The 14,477-nt window shown below is 53.6% G+C and overlaps 10 protein-coding genes across 10 annotated transcripts; 8 read left to right on the forward strand and 2 right to left on the reverse strand.

Annotated features, from left to right (window-relative positions):
- Positions 1-713: 713 nt before the first annotated feature.
- On the reverse strand, positions 714-2,340 carry BO70DRAFT_335462 (Gfo/Idh/MocA family protein). Its single transcript, XM_025541060.1, has 3 exons — positions 2,122-2,340; positions 1,925-2,058; positions 714-1,856 (listed from the first exon to the last, which is right to left on the reverse strand). The coding sequence occupies exons 1-3, from the start codon at positions 2,229-2,231 to the stop codon at positions 811-813; spliced, it is 1,290 nt and encodes a 429-aa protein (XP_025399887.1). The 5' UTR covers positions 2,232-2,340; the 3' UTR covers positions 714-810.
- Positions 2,341-2,747: 407 nt separating this feature from the next.
- Positions 2,748-3,387, forward strand: BO70DRAFT_361565 (uncharacterized protein). Its single transcript, XM_025543075.1, has one exon. It carries the CDS (start codon positions 2,873-2,875, stop codon positions 3,287-3,289), a length of 417 nt encoding a protein of 138 aa, XP_025399888.1. The 5' UTR covers positions 2,748-2,872; the 3' UTR covers positions 3,290-3,387.
- On the forward strand, positions 3,252-4,331 carry BO70DRAFT_26108 (putative GPI anchored protein). The gene is made up of 2 exons (XM_025538917.1): positions 3,252-3,841; positions 3,959-4,331. The coding sequence occupies exons 1-2, from the start codon at positions 3,422-3,424 to the stop codon at positions 4,259-4,261; spliced, it is 723 nt and encodes a 240-aa protein (XP_025399889.1). The 5' UTR covers positions 3,252-3,421; the 3' UTR covers positions 4,262-4,331.
- Positions 4,332-4,654: 323 nt separating this feature from the next.
- Positions 4,655-5,134, forward strand: BO70DRAFT_395889 (uncharacterized protein; the record flags this gene model as incomplete). The annotated part of the gene is made up of 1 exon (XM_025546575.1): positions 4,655-5,134. One exon carries the CDS (start codon positions 4,655-4,657, stop codon positions 5,132-5,134), a length of 480 nt encoding a protein of 159 aa, XP_025399890.1.
- Positions 5,135-5,245: 111 nt separating this feature from the next.
- On the forward strand, positions 5,246-5,789 carry BO70DRAFT_361568 (uncharacterized protein). Its single transcript, XM_025543076.1, has one exon. It carries the CDS (start codon positions 5,308-5,310, stop codon positions 5,710-5,712), a length of 405 nt encoding a protein of 134 aa, XP_025399891.1. The 5' UTR covers positions 5,246-5,307; the 3' UTR covers positions 5,713-5,789.
- A 331-nt stretch (positions 5,790-6,120) lies between these two features.
- Positions 6,121-8,181, forward strand: BO70DRAFT_313778 (uncharacterized protein). The gene is made up of 2 exons (XM_025540257.1): positions 6,121-6,601; positions 6,654-8,181. The coding sequence occupies exons 1-2, from the start codon at positions 6,571-6,573 to the stop codon at positions 8,000-8,002; spliced, it is 1,380 nt and encodes a 459-aa protein (XP_025399892.1). The 5' UTR covers positions 6,121-6,570; the 3' UTR covers positions 8,003-8,181.
- Positions 8,182-8,332: 151 nt separating this feature from the next.
- BO70DRAFT_361570 (palmitoyl-(protein) hydrolase) lies at positions 8,333-9,604 on the forward strand. The gene is made up of 4 exons (XM_025543077.1): positions 8,333-8,426; positions 8,492-8,786; positions 8,840-9,228; positions 9,285-9,604. Exons 2-4 carry the CDS (start codon positions 8,742-8,744, stop codon positions 9,385-9,387), a joined length of 537 nt encoding a protein of 178 aa, XP_025399893.1. The 5' UTR covers positions 8,333-8,426; positions 8,492-8,741; the 3' UTR covers positions 9,388-9,604.
- Positions 9,384-10,517, reverse strand: BO70DRAFT_379263 (uncharacterized protein; the record flags this gene model as incomplete). Its single annotated transcript, XM_025545323.1, has 4 exons — positions 9,384-10,161; positions 10,218-10,298; positions 10,398-10,416; positions 10,476-10,517. The coding sequence occupies 4 exons, from the start codon at positions 10,515-10,517 to the stop codon at positions 9,662-9,664; spliced, it is 642 nt and encodes a 213-aa protein (XP_025399894.1). The 3' UTR covers positions 9,384-9,661.
- A 158-nt stretch (positions 10,518-10,675) lies between these two features.
- On the forward strand, positions 10,676-12,015 carry BO70DRAFT_428749 (putative short-chain dehydrogenase/reductase family protein; the record flags this gene model as incomplete). Its single annotated transcript, XM_025548010.1, has 2 exons — positions 10,676-11,106; positions 11,171-12,015. The coding sequence occupies exons 1-2, from the start codon at positions 10,956-10,958 to the stop codon at positions 12,013-12,015; spliced, it is 996 nt and encodes a 331-aa protein (XP_025399895.1). The 5' UTR covers positions 10,676-10,955.
- A 713-nt stretch (positions 12,016-12,728) lies between these two features.
- Positions 12,729-14,201, forward strand: BO70DRAFT_361575 (nascent polypeptide-associated complex subunit family protein). The gene is made up of 4 exons (XM_025543078.1): positions 12,729-12,803; positions 13,034-13,109; positions 13,614-13,787; positions 13,928-14,201. Exons 2-4 carry the CDS (start codon positions 13,064-13,066, stop codon positions 14,173-14,175), a joined length of 468 nt encoding a protein of 155 aa, XP_025399896.1. The 5' UTR covers positions 12,729-12,803; positions 13,034-13,063; the 3' UTR covers positions 14,176-14,201.
- The last annotated feature ends 276 nt before the right edge of the window (positions 14,202-14,477 follow it).

The following is a 14,477-nucleotide window of genomic DNA, read 5'->3' on the forward strand; positions in this document are numbered from 1 at the left end:
TTTTTTTTTGTTTTTTAGTTTAGATACCCTACCCTACCCTACCATACCCTTGACAATTGGGCGACTTTTGTGTTATAATTGGGCTTTTGTAAATAGATCCTGTGGATGCTGTGTACTGTGTACTCTGTCACATATGAAAATGCTGGCGGAGGCTCATTCGCTGCGACGGATAGGGGAATTATTGATAAATCCATGCATGCATGCATACATACAGTCATAGATAAAGTACTGCTGTCCAACATACCTACCTACCTACCTACCTGGCGTGATGATCTAAGGCTGCAATAACATGATACTAATTGGTAGATAGATGTACACATATGGCTGTCGATGGGCGCTCCGATTGGTGCGGGAGGGCCAACATGTTGGGTTGTTCCTCAGGCTAACCGGGATGGGCCAAAGATACGCTGCGTCGAATCGAGTCTAGGCCTCAGGAATCATGTTGTCAACATAACAGCCTTGGTTATGGAGCCGGTTCAGCGCCATGTTTCGTGTGAGTGGCTCGTCTCTTGTTCTTTCTGTGACTCTGCACTGCACTCAACCTGCTGTGTCTGGGACTGGAGACTTTAGTAGTTGTTTTTTTTTACGTGATTTACTTATCAGAGAGTCTTCCTCCCTCCATACTTCATGAGGCAGAGCACGCTGTACAAGGTATACGTTGTATAATGATATACTGCACCAATCATACGCAACGTTATCTGCGAGTTGACCAGATCAGATACGCATGTAACAGTCACAATGAATTGTTATCGATAAGCTCTAGACGCCAGGATCAAAGTCGCCCCTCCCAACCATGGCCCTGCATCGTGGTTAAATCTCGACGGCGGTGGTCGGCCGACTCTTCAATCCCAGCTGGGCATAAGTCGCATCGATCGCCTCCATCTGCGCAATACTTTCATTGCCATCAACCCACACCCCGGAGCCCTTACGAACTTTGATGCGGTTCACAAACTCCTCCAATTGGCAGCGGTAAGTCGTCCACCAGTCGCGATACACATTAGCACGCTCATCACCAGCAGGCCAATTGTAAGCCTTGAGGTACTTGGTCTCCTTCCACGTTTTCACATCCCGGCCTTGTCGACGAAGGACGTGCGTGTCACAGACATCAATCCGGTGATAGAACCACGGAAGCATCTGGTTCCACAGTGTCACGTTGCGTTGGACGAAGTGCTGCGCCCCATCGTCCTGCGAATCAACCAGGGCCTCCTCGAGGGTTGCGTGCGTCACGGGCCACTCCAAGCCCAGACCTTTGGCCCACGACAGGGGCGAAAGCGACCAGCCGCCTCCCCGGAGCAGATCGCCGTCGATTTGCGCCGTCTGGCCCTTGTCCGTCCGGTACGTAGCTGAGACACCCGCGTCAATCTGGGGCTCTCGGGCAGATCCATCCGCGGCGGGTGGCAGAGGCTTGTGCTGAGCTGTGACGGGATGGAGACGCACTTCCCTGCCCAGGACCTGCCGGACACAGGATAGAGGATACGTGCCCAGGTCCATCAGACAGCCGCCTGCCATTCCGTACTTGAAGCGGATGTCATCCAGAGTGAGGTAGCTCTTGGGGAGGTAGAATGAAGAAGACACGTGCTTTACAGCCCCGCCGTATGGAGACTGGTGGACCTGGGACAGGAAGGTCTGCCAGGCTGGATGGAACTGGTAGTGAAACGCCTCCAGGATAACAGGGGCATTGGGAGCAGTCACCAGGGGGTGATTGAACAGTTTCCGGGCCTCCTCGGCGTTGGAGCAGGAGGGTTTCTCGAGTAGTACATGCTTTCCGGCTTTGAGGGAGCGCAGAGACCATTCGTAGTGGAGGGAGTTGGGCAGGGCGATGTAGACTGCATTGACCGAGGGGTCATCGATCAGGGCTGAAGTTGTCGTCAGCATGTCACATCTGGCTGAATCTGTACGCCTGCGTAGTAGTTTGCTCACTCACCCTGGTAGGAATCATGCACGATGGGGATGTCGTGTTTCTCCGCGTACTGGCGCGCTCGCTCGCGGTCTCGGGCAGCCACCGCGACCACAATGACCTCCGAGTGTGACTTGGCAGCATTGATCACGGAAAACGGTCTATGATGGCTCAGTGTTCAGAATGGGATCGGATTCCGTTTGAAACCAACGCATCCTACTTACGCGATGTTGGAGGCTCCGAGCAGTCCGATCCGGATGGCGTCATTCTTCTTGACCGGAGTCGGCGGGTTAAAGGCGCAGTAGACTCTTTGTACCAAGTCGAGTAGAACCATGGCTGCGGCTCGATTACTGGATCGGGCGGGTGAAGAGCTAAGAGGCTGCCTAATTTCAAGGTATGATGGCAGGGTATGGATGGGTAGGACTAAAGGATGAGAGGAGAGGATGGATGATGGATGGAGCTTTGTTGTTGTATGCGGAGGGGGCGAGGGCGACAACCCCGCACTGGCCGACTCTCCGACTCCGAGCAGTCTCTGCTTTGTCTGCCTGGCACAAAGGGAGAATATCTGCCAAATATTGATTTTAATTACAAAAATGGCCATGCAAGAGTTCTTTATCTACTATCATCAAGTTACTCTTTGGAAAGTGGCATATGCCTATAGTCTCTATGGAATAGTAGTAAGTGGCCTATAAGCTCAACCCCACCCCACAGCTAAGCTGCACATGAACAGGCACCAGCTTGGACCAAAGTCTTATTTGATACTTGACTTGTCAGGCACCTCGGGGACTATCATCCTGGAATCAGGCAACCCACATATCTATCAGCAGAGACTGCTTCTTTCAACGCTCCACATCTGTCGCCCGCCTCTATTTGAGTCTTGTAAGACCCGAAAACCTGAATTGACCCTGGGTTGCAACTCCCTGTAGCTGAAATGACTCCGGCTGTTGTGCATCCAGCGCGATCGAATCATCTTGGATGGCTAGACCTTCTCACTCTCCACTTTCTCTCCTCTTGCTTTCACCTCACTCGGTGGGACTTCGAAACAATAATAATAATCACCAGCCTTTGCACACTCTATCTGATATCTACATGCTACTCATTAATAGACCAGGCTTGGCCCAGCTTGGCAATCCCCCACATGGCGGGCTCGTCCCGCGGAATGGCCTCGGCGTTGACAGCCTGAGAAGAAATGAGCACATTTCTCTCCCCGGCCGGGATTGGCCGTTGAGCATCTACAGCTATGCAGGGTCTCTCTCAGCTGTACTTTGGTACTACTACTCTACGACTAGCACTAGCAGACTACCGGGTCCCTTGAACCCAGACCCTTCTGCATGCGTAGTATCCACCCTCCCTCCTGTACCTTCATCTCCCACCATACAAACCCTCTCATAACCACACCAACAACAACAACAACAACAACAACATATAAACCCACCACCAACCCCCTGTGTCACCTCTCTCCAGCAATCTTCCATTCCAATCCACTCTTCCCCTCTCTCCTCACCCCATCCCTCCACCACCAAAATGAAACTCCCCATCCTCCTCTCCCTCGCGGCCCTCGCGCCCCTCGCCGCCGCGCACTTCCAACTCAAATACCCCCCCAGCCAAGGCGGCAGCGAAGAGCAGATGGTGAATTTTCCCTGCGGAGGAGGCACATCATCCAGCAACCGCACGCAGGTATCCATCTCGGCGGGATCCTTCCCGGTAGCCCTATCCCTCGGACACAGCCAAACGGCGTTGGAAGTGCTTCTCGCGCTGGGCACCGACCCAGGAAGCAACTACAACATCGTACTACAGAAGACCTTTGAAGTACAGGGACTCGGCGCGTTCTGTCTTCCGCACGTGGTCTTCAATAAATCCATCCTCGGGAGGGATATCACCGATGGGATGAATGCCACCGTGCAGGTGCAGAGTGACGGGGATCCGACGGGGGGGTTGTATGCCGTACGTTGCAATCCTTTTACCAGACAGAATCTTGATGATTGTGGAGTGGACAGAGAGTGTGCATGTGCATGTGCATGTGCATGTGCATGTTGAATGCTGATTGCTGACCTGGTCCAGTGCGCCGATATCCAGTTCTCCTCGACCGCGCAATACAGCGAACCCTCCTCCTGCAAGAATAATAGCGGTGTCTCGGCGGTGGCGTTCTCGGGGGCCGCGGCGCAGCGGAACGCGAATGAGTCGACGGCTGATGGGCAGGCGCAGGGTAGCTCGTCCTCGTCGTCGTCTTCGAGTGCCTCGAAGAGCTCGAGTAGCTCGAGTAGTTCCAAGGCGCCTACTTCGACGGGCGGGGCGGTTGCGTTGGAGACTGCCGCGTGGGGAATGCTGGGGGCGGCGGTTGTGGGTGGGATTGCTATTTTGTAAGGGGCGCTTTTGTCTGGATGGTGGGGGTGCAGAGTTACCGCTTGTTAAATGGGGTAGGCGTGTTTGCTGTTGATTTCTGGGGCAACTTCTGACGGATAATAATGAGTCATGACATTCAATGTGTGTTTTCTGTATAACATTAGGTGTCAATGAAACACAGATATCTGTGATCAGATGACAACGGGAGTTTGCGGCAAGGAAACAAGGCCATAGGATTGTTGGATTGGTAAAGGTGATTGGATGGTTAACTAGAAAGAAGATAGGTAAGTACCTACTACCTAGATTAGTAGATAGTTAGCGGGCAAAGCCAGAGAGCTAAAGTTAATTCCGCAACGGGGTTTTCTCGCCGACAACCAACCGTATCACAACAACAGGTATTTGTCTACCGTCATCATGGATCCCACTACAGTCACCACCAACCCAGACATCCACAAACCACTAATCACCGCCCTAGCCACATTCTACACCCTCCTAGTAGACCTCCGCTACATCCCGCCAGCATGGCTAATCCAGCCATCGCCCGAAACAGGCCGCCACCCCACTAACCTAATCAACGCCGCCGCCGCCGCCAGACGCAACGGGTTCGGTCCCTCGGCCATCGACCTCGCCTACCAGATCCCCTACATCGTCGATGAAGATGTGAAACTGAACCCCGACACCCAGCCCCTATGCTACCTGACCCGGCTGGGTGGCGCGGTCCAACCACTCAGTAACTCCGAGCAGCGTGATGCCGATCTAGCCGACGAGTGGGAATATGCCCGTGACCCGACGTTCCAGGGACGGGATGATACGTGGGCTGGGAGTAATGTCCTGGTTCTGACACGGGGTCAGGTTTATGGGGTGGTGTTGGTTTATGATATTGATGAACGTTAGTATTACCTGTCGCTATTATCTCTGGTCTCTCTCTCTCTCTCTCTCTCTCTCTGTGTGTGTGTGTGTGTGGCAAGGAAGAAATCCAAATCTAACAGATGATGGATGGGACAGAAACAATACGAGAATGGAAAATATGCAACGGGTTAGACTGGCGGAAAACACCCGCCTACCCGATGACCTCGTGGCAGAATCCTCTCTATGTCTGGGTTCGGGATTTCCTGTCCCTGAAGACTCTCCCTCTACATGGTAATGTTATCGTCCAGAGGGATGAAGAGGAATTGGTCCCGAGAGGTGCGGCGGATGGCCGGTATAGGCTCTATTTGGAGAGATCGCTGGAAGGGTATCGAAAGGAGAGAAGTCTAAGAGAGGTTTATCTGCAGTGCGGGTGGAGGGTCGACGCTGATGGAGAGATGCAGCAGGGGCAGGGGGGGAGGGTGTGGGAGAGCTTGGAAGAGGCGCGAAAGGTTGCTGGAGGTGGGTTTCAACCCCGCGAATTCGAGATACGTCGACAGGAGTGGTTTGATAGGCTTTGGCCGGAGGATGCGAGAGAGAAGTGTTCGGGGTGTTTGGAGCATTGAAGTTTGGTAAGTGTATATATAATGTGGCCAACCTTATAGATCAAGTGGTTAATTAGAAAGTCGTTATTGTATAGGCTAGAGGTCAAATCTATAGCTGGAAGAGTGGTGGGCTATTAAGTTCCTATATATTCTCCAATCATGGTCTGCAGTTGTTGTAGTATTCTGACAGGTTCAATTTGCATTTAGAAGTTAGACATAGACCATCGAATCCGGCCTCGGCTCCACTCCGGATCGCGTTGTCCTGGTAGGGCTGAGGTTCTGTCGGATCAGACAATCTAGAGAATGGGTAGTAAAGTGGTACGATGACGTCTGATTTTACGACATTGCAGGAACTGCAGACTCTATGTAACCTCTAAACGAGGCAAGGATAAAGCGAAGATAAATTAGGTAAATATAGCAAGATAGCGAACAGGAAAAGATAGGGCAAAGTCAGACAAGCTGTACTCCGTACCGATATGAGATACTCGGTCATGGCCATTCTCTGAGACGTCATTGCACAGCCTCAGGCACTGGAGCTCTTCACCGAAAAGAATGTCTCTATCCCTGCTATATATGCGTTTGTTCTCAGCACAATGGTGAGAGATTATTAGGAAGACAGTCGCAAACTTCACCCGATTAGGAAATTGTTGAGCCAGGCAGGGACCGAACCAGGCAAGGGCCGAATCAGGCAATGTATAAAGTGGCGGTGCATCCCGTCGGCTGCTTTGACCAGTCGGCAATTGCACGAACAACAATACGCAACTTTCATATTGTGCTTTGTCACCACCCTCCTGTTTTTTAGGGGTCTTTCGCTGGTCGCGTCGAAAATTGTGCAAAATTCCTTTGCATATACATACCCATTCCCAAATCATTCCACACATGGACAAGTTGGAGAGGTTACGCCCGGCCGGTAAGTTTCAGGGGAAATGCCGAAGCCGAAGACTGACACTTACACCCGCCAGGGCCGCTGGAAAAATACTCCACTGCACGCCATCCGCTCGGGCTTTACTTCAATGTGGCGGTGTCGGCAACGTACAAGCTTCCGGATACCTTCACTCTGCCCTTGAAGGATTATGTATACAAGGCATGCGAGACCTTGATCGGCCAGCATCCCATCCTATCTGCCATCCCGGTGGGCGAAGATACCGTCGATACCTGGTGGGTGCGTCTCCCGGAGATCGATCTGAGCGACCCGGTCTCCTTCCGACAGCGCACGCGCAATTTCCCCGATGGAGATGAGCCCGATGTAGAGTTATGTGAATTGCTGCAAACACAGCACAGCACGGGGTTCACGGCTCCATTACCGTACTGGAGGCTTTTCATCTTCACAGAGGATGCGAATGAGCGGCGCTTCACGGCGGCGTATGTGTTTCACCACGCTACTGGGGATGGGATGTCCGGGAAAGCCTTCCATGAGACGTTCCTAGAGGCATTGCATGCTGCTGTGTCCTTGACGCCCGGCGAGGCCAAGCAAATCATCCCATCACCAAAAACACCCCTCTTGCCCAACCTGGAGGCAATCCACCCACTACCTTTGTCTTTTCCGTTCCTCGCCAATGTTTTTTTCAAACTCAAGGTGTGGTCCCCGCGCGACCCGGGGCTCTGGACGGGCGCGAAGATGTTTCTACCACTTAACACGCACCTACGCCAAGTCGTCATCCCAGCGGCTGTTTCTTCGGCCTTGAGGAACAAATGCCGCCAGCAAAACACCACTATCACCGGGGCCTTGCAGACGGCCATTGCGCGCGCGCTCTTCGCCCATTTACCGGACCAGTGTACCAAGGTGCAACTGACGGGTGCCATTTCTTCTCGGAGGTGGCTAAAGGGACAGATCACGGATCAGTCGATGGGAGTTTGGGTTGTGGAATATGGAGATTCGTATGGTCGCAAGCAGGTCACCAGAGACCCTGCAACCTTCCCATGGGACGAAGCACGGCGGTCTCGCGCGACGGTCGAACGGGTGCTGAGTCGCGAGGGCAAAAACACGGGGGTGGGCCTGCTCAAGTATGTGGGCAACTTCATTGACTTGCTGAAGAATAAGATAGGTAAAGACCGAGGTGACAGCTTTGAGGTGTCGAATATTGGGGTCTTAAAGCCCGACCAGACCGATCCCTCGCGGCCGCTGATCGGGCGGGTGATGTTCTCCCAGAGTCCCAATGTCTCAGGGGCAGCCCTTGTGGTGTCTTCCCTCAGCGGTGGAGATGGCTGCCTAAGCCTGGGGATTACATGGCAGAAGGGCGTTGCTGAGCAGGAGCTAATGAACGCGGTTGTTGACACGCTGGTGAGGGAGCTGCACGGAGCTGCTCAATGACTAATGAGGGAGGGTCGTCGAATCGTATCTGGACGAGTTGATTGAATAGTGTATATAGCTGGCACATAGCCTTGCGTAATAGACAATGAGTTTGTTGATGCCATTGGAGAGCTTCATGGACTGGGCTCCATCGAGTGCGGAATTGCGGCGCGGTGGATGGCGGCATTGCGGCACGACGGAAATGTTAGGCCATCGCGGAGGCGGTCAGTGCATCTGCGGCAGAATGGCGGGGACAAAGGCGGTGGTCCCTCGTCCCCGTCCATCTTTCTTGCATTCCCCCCGGGTCTGATCTCCATTTCTATCGCTTTTCAATCTAGATTCGTCGATAGAAAGGAATCAAAATGCCTCCCCGCGCCCCCTATGTTGTTCCGGCGCTCAAGAAGCACACCGCCACGGTGATTATGGCCCACGGTCTGGGCGACAGGTTGGTGGTTCTTGTATAGTTACTGAGGTGTTTACAGTACAGTGGCTAACGCTTTCTCGATATAGCGGTGCTGGATGGTACGTACGGGTTTCTTTTCGCTCCCCGTGAACAACGACGACGATTATCGAGACGGATGCTGATCAACTGGTCCGACAACAGGATGGCTCTCGCCCAGAACTGGCGCCGTCGGGGCATGTTCGACGAAGTGGCCTTCATTTTCCCGAACGCCCCTATGATCCCCATCACCGTGGTATGCGACGATTATCGAAACACGGCGTGGATGGACCGAGCTGATACCAGGGTTAGAACTTCGGCATGACCATGCCGGGATGGTACGACCTGGCCAAGCTTGGTCGTGATGTGAGTGGCGCCGCTGACCGGATCCTGGAGTATCAGGACTGACATTTGCGCAGTTGGACTTCGAAGAATCCGTCCGCACTCAGGATGAGCCCGGTATCCTTCGCTCCCGCGAATACTTCAACACCCTTATCAAGGAGCAGGTCGAGCAAGGCATCAAGCCCTCGCGGATTGTCCTGGGCGGGTTCTCGCAGGGTGGAGCGATGTCTCTGTTTGCGGGTGTCACGCACCCGGAGAAGCTGGGCGGTGTGTTCGGTCTCTCTTGCTACCTGTTGCTGAGTGATCGGATCAAAAACTACCTCCCCGAGGATTGGCCCAACAAGAAGACGCCGGTTTTCATGGGCCACGGTGAGGATGATGACGTGGTGAAGTACGATTTCGGCACGATGTCGGCCAAGTTGCTGAGGGAGATGGGGCTGGAGGACCTCAAGTTCAACTCGTACCCGTGAGTTTCTGTCCGTTCCCCTTCTCGTTGGTACGGTTCGCTTATTAGTGGGTTAGTGATCTTGGCCACTCTGCCGATCCGGCGGAGATCGAAGACCTGGAGAAGTTCCTGAGCAAGGCTATCCCTCCGGAGGAGGGCCAGACTTCCGCTGGCTTATGACTTGCTGATGGCCACACTGTGAAGACGGGGTGGCCCACGGGGAGCCCCATCACACATAGCATTCTCGTAGGTTTTGTCGTGTTAGTAATTGCCGTTCTGCTGTCCAGATTCAGCCCGAGGGATAGACGCGATGCACCGAGAAAACAAGATTGAACATACAATATTCTGTTTCTGCGAGACGTCTAGATCAAGATGTACAGTACAAGCTTGACGGAACCCATTAAAATCATGTGATCATCATCCGTAGCAACAGTAGCAACACGGGCTAAAATATTTACTGCTCTCCACCCCCAGCCCGCTGGACAGACGCCTCGATCGCAGCCACCATCGCTTCCGTGTTCTTCATATCAAACGGCACCATATGCTTCGACCCATGATCGTAGAATTGCACCTTCCCAGGCTCACACAAGCGAAACAGCCGCATGCTTTGGGGATATACCGGATCCTGCTTGCCCACGATGTGCGTGGTGGGGATCTGGACGGGATACTCGCCTGCCGGAGCAGACATGTGCGCACTCCCGGTGCTGTCAAAGGGTGCCGCGCCACAGATAAACACCGCCAGCTTAAACAGGGGCTCCTGGTGCGTCTGCGCATGCTGTACTATCAACGCACATGCCAGCGCGGCGCCCTGGGAGAATCCCATGACAGCGTCAAAGGGGCCGTCTTTCTCAATGATCTGCTGGACATGCTTAATTGCGGGGGCGAGCTTCTCGCGCGGGGCCTGGTCACGGGGATAGTGGCTGTAGAAGGGGCCTTCGAAGATGTCCTTCAGCTCTGGAATTGGCATTAGCTATACATTTCGCCCGGTCGGAGGGGGGAGATGGGTGTACCGGGCTCGACTGCATCTTCCATGTACCCATTGACGTATTTGAAAGTGTGGCCTTTCTTGGAGAGATCATAGGTGATTCCGCCTAGCCATCTGGTTAGAATATAATCATTATTTGTGGTTTGGTGTTGTTCCAAAGCGCGCCCGACCAGTGACCAGCGATCACCGGGAGTGGTTCATTTACCGGTTTGGATCTCGAAGATCTGTTGGCTGTCAGCTTGCTTTGTGGCTGGAGGACCATACTTGAAGACGGGAGACGAACCTCTGCGCTTGTCCCAGCGCCATGCAGACAGAGAAAGCGCATTTTGGCGACTCCCGGATCAGTAGTCCTCTGATTGAGATGTGGTGTGATTTGTTCTGCTACTATCTAGTTAACCGCCTGTGAAGGATCGAGGGGCCAAGGCACGGGATCCCCCGCGGTCGGCGACTAACCAGCTCGCTCTTACTATAACTCACTACATCCTGCCATTCACTTCTGCTGCTGTTCTCGGGACTTATTCCTTCCCCTGGCCCCTCCCCGGCCCATTCTTCGATATGAAAATCATCCACGGTGTCACCGAGCACCCACGACATGCCAAAATGGTGCACGACACGGAGTTTATCCTGATCTCCGGTCTCCGCCCGCGTCCCTGTCCCGAGGCCTGGCCCTGGGCTACTTGAACTTGAAAACGCCTCCCGCCACGCAAGCCCTCAGGGGTACTGCGCTCTCCTGACGACTTTTTACGGACTGGCAACGCTCACGATGCTCCTCAAAGCCCTTCTACGCCCGACGGAATTCTATTCCAGTCTCGGTCCCACCGTCAATGAACTCACCTTTGGCCTGCTCGGCTATTCCTTCAAGCCGGAGCGCGACATCGAGGATCTGTCGGGGAAGGTAATCTTGGTCACCGGGGGTAATCAAACTTTCGACCGGTTCATGGAAGCAAAGAGGCTAACTCACCTTTTGGTGATGCGCAGGCAACACCGGTCTCGGGAAGGAAACGATCCTTCAACTCGCCCGACACAATCCAGCCCGGATCTATCTGGCCGCACGGAGCGCAACGAAGGCCCAGGATGCCATCACCTCGATCCGGGAGCAGTTTCCGTCCGTTGATCTCAGGCACATCCCCCTGGACCTATCGTCGTTCCAGTCCATCCGTGCTGCTGCTGAGAAGTTCACCGCGGACTCTGATCGCCTCGATATCTTGATTCTCAATGCGGGCATCATGAACACCCCGGCCGCCGTGACAGAGGAGGGCTTCGAGATACAGTTCGGAACAAACCATATCGGGCATTTCCTGCTCACGAAACTGCTGCTGCCTACGCTGCAGAAGACCGTCGCCTCGAGCCCTGCGTCGGATGTCCGAGTCGTGACATTGTCTTCAGTCGCACACATTGGCGCGCCTTCCTTCGAGGCCATGACGTCTACTTCAGCCCTCTTGGCGAATCGCACGTTCACGCGGTACAGCGCCTCCAAGGCGGCGAATATCCTCTTTGCGTCCGAGCTGGCGCGCCGGCACCCGGAGATCCTTTCTGTCTCGGTCCATCCCGGCTCCGTGGTGAGTGACTTGTGGAACTATACCTCCAATATGAGCACCATGAGCAAATACAGCACCGGAGTCATCATGCAGTTCAGTCGCAGCATCCGCACCGGGGCAATGAACCAGCTGTGGGCGGCGGGAGTGAACCGGGGGCTTCTGACCAACGGCGCTTACTATGTTCCCATTGGAGTGCATGCTGCCGATAATCCGTTGGCCAAGAATGCCGGTATGGCCAAGCGGCTTTGGGAGTGGACTGAGCAACAGATTGCTGAGAAATCTTGATTTTCCTTTCTTTTCTTCCGTCGTCTTCTGGTCGGGGTTTACGTGGGGTACGGCGTGAGCAGGTTCATTCGGATATTCATTAGTCGTTCCACATGGCGAGGCCTACAGATTCAGCCGACACATCGTATAGACATCTCTGTTCTGCGCCGAGAGCGTCCGGATGGCGGAGTTCGGGTAGGATTCCAGATTACCGGAATAGGCATAGAATGCCGGAGTGCCGGTGGTGAGCCTGGCGAGTGCCGTCAGTGGCAGGAGATGACTTGTATGAGACGAATGTAGCATATTTTGTGACTTCGAGTGAATAGTAGTCATCTTCCTATTATTTCACTGGAGAGCAGAGCTTCTGGACTTGTTCTGGCCGACCGTCTGGCCAGCCGATCGATCGCGAGGCCAGTCAGTAGTCCCTCAGTCAGCAGCGGGCGATCGTTAGGGTTTAGCCGAGGAGCCTCCCTGGGCGTCCCTTCGTTTGGGCCTTTCGCCCACAACCACCAGCCCAGCACGGCCATGGCAATGCCAGTAGAGGACCAAACAGGACATCCAGAAGATGTAGCCCGTAGCGTAGTTGCGTAGAGACTCCGGACAGGGATCCCCGTCGCGTAGTCGCATGGAATCACGAATATTAGCGAGCGTTGGTTGGGATTGGGCGAGTCGGCGCTGCGCTGCTCCCCACACAAACCCGCCGGCGCATCATCGAACTTCATCTCATCCATCCTCCCACTTCCAACCACTACGCTACGTTTACCTCCTCCTCACTCCCCCTCACCACCCACCCCATCATCATCATCTCGGTCAGTATACCCGCATCACTCCGCCGTCACTATCACCACCGTCCTCGGTCCTCTGCGACTTTTTTCGCTCCCCCCTCTCCCCCCTCCTCTCCCAGAGTTGTGGTGATACTACCCGCCCGATCCCACATCCCCCCCCCCCCCCCCCCTCACCACCAACGACTCTCCCATCCTTACCGAGAGTGTGCAAAAGTTCCACAGATCTGACGTCCGCTTTTTTTTTCTCCTCTCAGGTTCGAATCGACCACTCAATTCCCGTCACAATGGATCAGGCAAAGTTGGCTCGGATGCAGGCTAGCGTGCGGATTGGTATGTTTTTTGAATCCTCTCTTTTTTTTTCAAATTTTCGTTCGTGGAATGTGGCAGCCCGTCATGACATGGGGGAGGAGAATAAAAAAAAAAAAGCCAGCCAGCTAGCTCAACAATCCAGCTAGCTAGCTAAGTGCATGGCTGGGGATTTTTGATCGCGATCGTGTCATGGCTATGGAGGAGCTTGGATATGGATTTTTCTTCCTTTGCATCATCATCTTTCCTTTTTGTCATTCCCCCGCAAATGATGGCTGTCATTTCATTTCATATTACTTGGTTTTATGAAAAGTTAAAAAAAGACATGAACTTGAAGAGCTATATCTAACGCCTCGTTTTTAAACTTGCAGGGTACGTATCTTCCTCCACTACCACTACCACTACCACTACCATACCACCATGATCAACACCAACACCACAACCACCAAACCCAACCACGACCACTTTCACTACAATATGATTCTCCCTCACCATCGACAAACAAAGCAAATTGCTAACCTCCCCCCAGAGGCAAGGGTACTCCCCGCCGCAAGGTCAAGAAGGTCCACAAGTCCTCGGGCGCCGACGACAAGAAGCTTCAGGCCACCCTGAAGAAGATGAACGTCCAGCCCATCCAGGCCATCGAGGAGGTCAACATGTTCAAGGAGGACGGAAACGTCATCCACTTTGGTGCTCCCAAGGGTATGTCTCCATGCGCCCTCCTTCCCTTATTATTCACTTAATCAATCCCTCCCCCCATCCACATCATCATCCCCATCCCCATCCCCACCCTCAACAACCAAACAACCCACTAACAACGATAAATCGAAAAAAAAATATAGTCCACGCCTCCGTCCCCTCCAACACCTTCGCCCTGTACGGCAACGGCGAGGAGAAGGAACTCACCGAGCTGGTCCCCGGCATCCTGAACCAGCTTGGCCCCGACAGCCTCGCCTCCCTCCGCAAGCTCGCCGAGAGCTACCAGAACATGCAGAAGAACCAGGCCGGCGCCGAGGGCAAGAAGGACGACGATGAGGATGACATCCCCGACCTCGTCGAGGGCGAGAACTTCGAGAGCAACGTCGAGTAAGCGTGTTGAAAAAAAACCCCCCCCCTTTTTTTTTTCTTCTAAATCTTTGTGTGTGTGTGCGTGTGTGCGTGTGTGTGTGTGGATGAGAAAGGAGAAATGAAAAAAACAAAAAGGCTACAGATGCAAAAATGGTGTTTTTTTGTTTTCTTGAGCCCTTTGTGATTGTGATTGTGGAATGTGATATCTGGCCTACCTATCTTGGTTTTAGGGGTTGAGAGAGAATTGAAGACATGAATTAAATATTATTGATTCGATCGGTATCCTGAGGGTTCTTCTTTTTTTTTTCCGTTTTGGTTCGTGTT

The sequence above is a fragment of the Aspergillus heteromorphus genome (assembly GCF_003184545.1).
Source record: "Aspergillus heteromorphus CBS 117.55 chromosome Unknown BO70scaffold_10, whole genome shotgun sequence".
NCBI classification, from domain to species: domain Eukaryota; kingdom Fungi; phylum Ascomycota; class Eurotiomycetes; order Eurotiales; family Aspergillaceae; genus Aspergillus; species Aspergillus heteromorphus.

Excerpts from the sequence above, each read along its gene's own strand:
- BO70DRAFT_335462 (XM_025541060.1), bottom strand. The coding sequence starts at position 2,231 with ATGGTTCTACTCGACTTGGTACAAAGAGTCTACTGCGCCTTTAACCCG. Across the intron at positions 2,059-2,121 it reads CTCGGAGCCTCCAACATCGC|ACCGTTTTCCGTGATCAATG; the intron begins GTAAGTAGGATG and ends GAGCCATCATAG. Across the intron at positions 1,857-1,924 it reads CGTGCATGATTCCTACCAGG|CCCTGATCGATGACCCCTCG; the intron begins GTGAGTGAGCAA and ends CGACAACTTCAG.
- BO70DRAFT_361565 (XM_025543075.1), top strand. The coding sequence starts at position 2,873 with ATGGCTAGACCTTCTCACTCTCCACTTTCTCTCCTCTTGCTTTCACCT.
- BO70DRAFT_26108 (XM_025538917.1), top strand. The coding sequence starts at position 3,422 with ATGAAACTCCCCATCCTCCTCTCCCTCGCGGCCCTCGCGCCCCTCGCC. Across the intron at positions 3,842-3,958 it reads CGACGGGGGGGTTGTATGCC|TGCGCCGATATCCAGTTCTC; the intron begins GTACGTTGCAAT and ends GACCTGGTCCAG.
- BO70DRAFT_361568 (XM_025543076.1), top strand. The coding sequence starts at position 5,308 with ATGACCTCGTGGCAGAATCCTCTCTATGTCTGGGTTCGGGATTTCCTG.
- BO70DRAFT_313778 (XM_025540257.1), top strand. The coding sequence starts at position 6,571 with ATGGACAAGTTGGAGAGGTTACGCCCGGCCG. Across the intron at positions 6,602-6,653 it reads GGAGAGGTTACGCCCGGCCG|GGCCGCTGGAAAAATACTCC; the intron begins GTAAGTTTCAGG and ends TACACCCGCCAG.
- BO70DRAFT_361570 (XM_025543077.1), top strand. The coding sequence starts at position 8,742 with ATGACCATGCCGGGATGGTACGACCTGGCCAAGCTTGGTCGTGAT. Across the intron at positions 8,787-8,839 it reads TGGCCAAGCTTGGTCGTGAT|TTGGACTTCGAAGAATCCGT; the intron begins GTGAGTGGCGCC and ends ACATTTGCGCAG. Across the intron at positions 9,229-9,284 it reads CTCAAGTTCAACTCGTACCC|TGATCTTGGCCACTCTGCCG; the intron begins GTGAGTTTCTGT and ends TTAGTGGGTTAG.
- BO70DRAFT_361575 (XM_025543078.1), top strand. The coding sequence starts at position 13,064 with ATGGATCAGGCAAAGTTGGCTCGGATGCAGGCTAGCGTGCGGATTG. Across the intron at positions 13,110-13,613 it reads GCAGGCTAGCGTGCGGATTG|GAGGCAAGGGTACTCCCCGC; the intron begins GTATGTTTTTTG and ends AACCTCCCCCCA. Across the intron at positions 13,788-13,927 it reads CCACTTTGGTGCTCCCAAGG|TCCACGCCTCCGTCCCCTCC; the intron begins GTATGTCTCCAT and ends AAAAAAATATAG.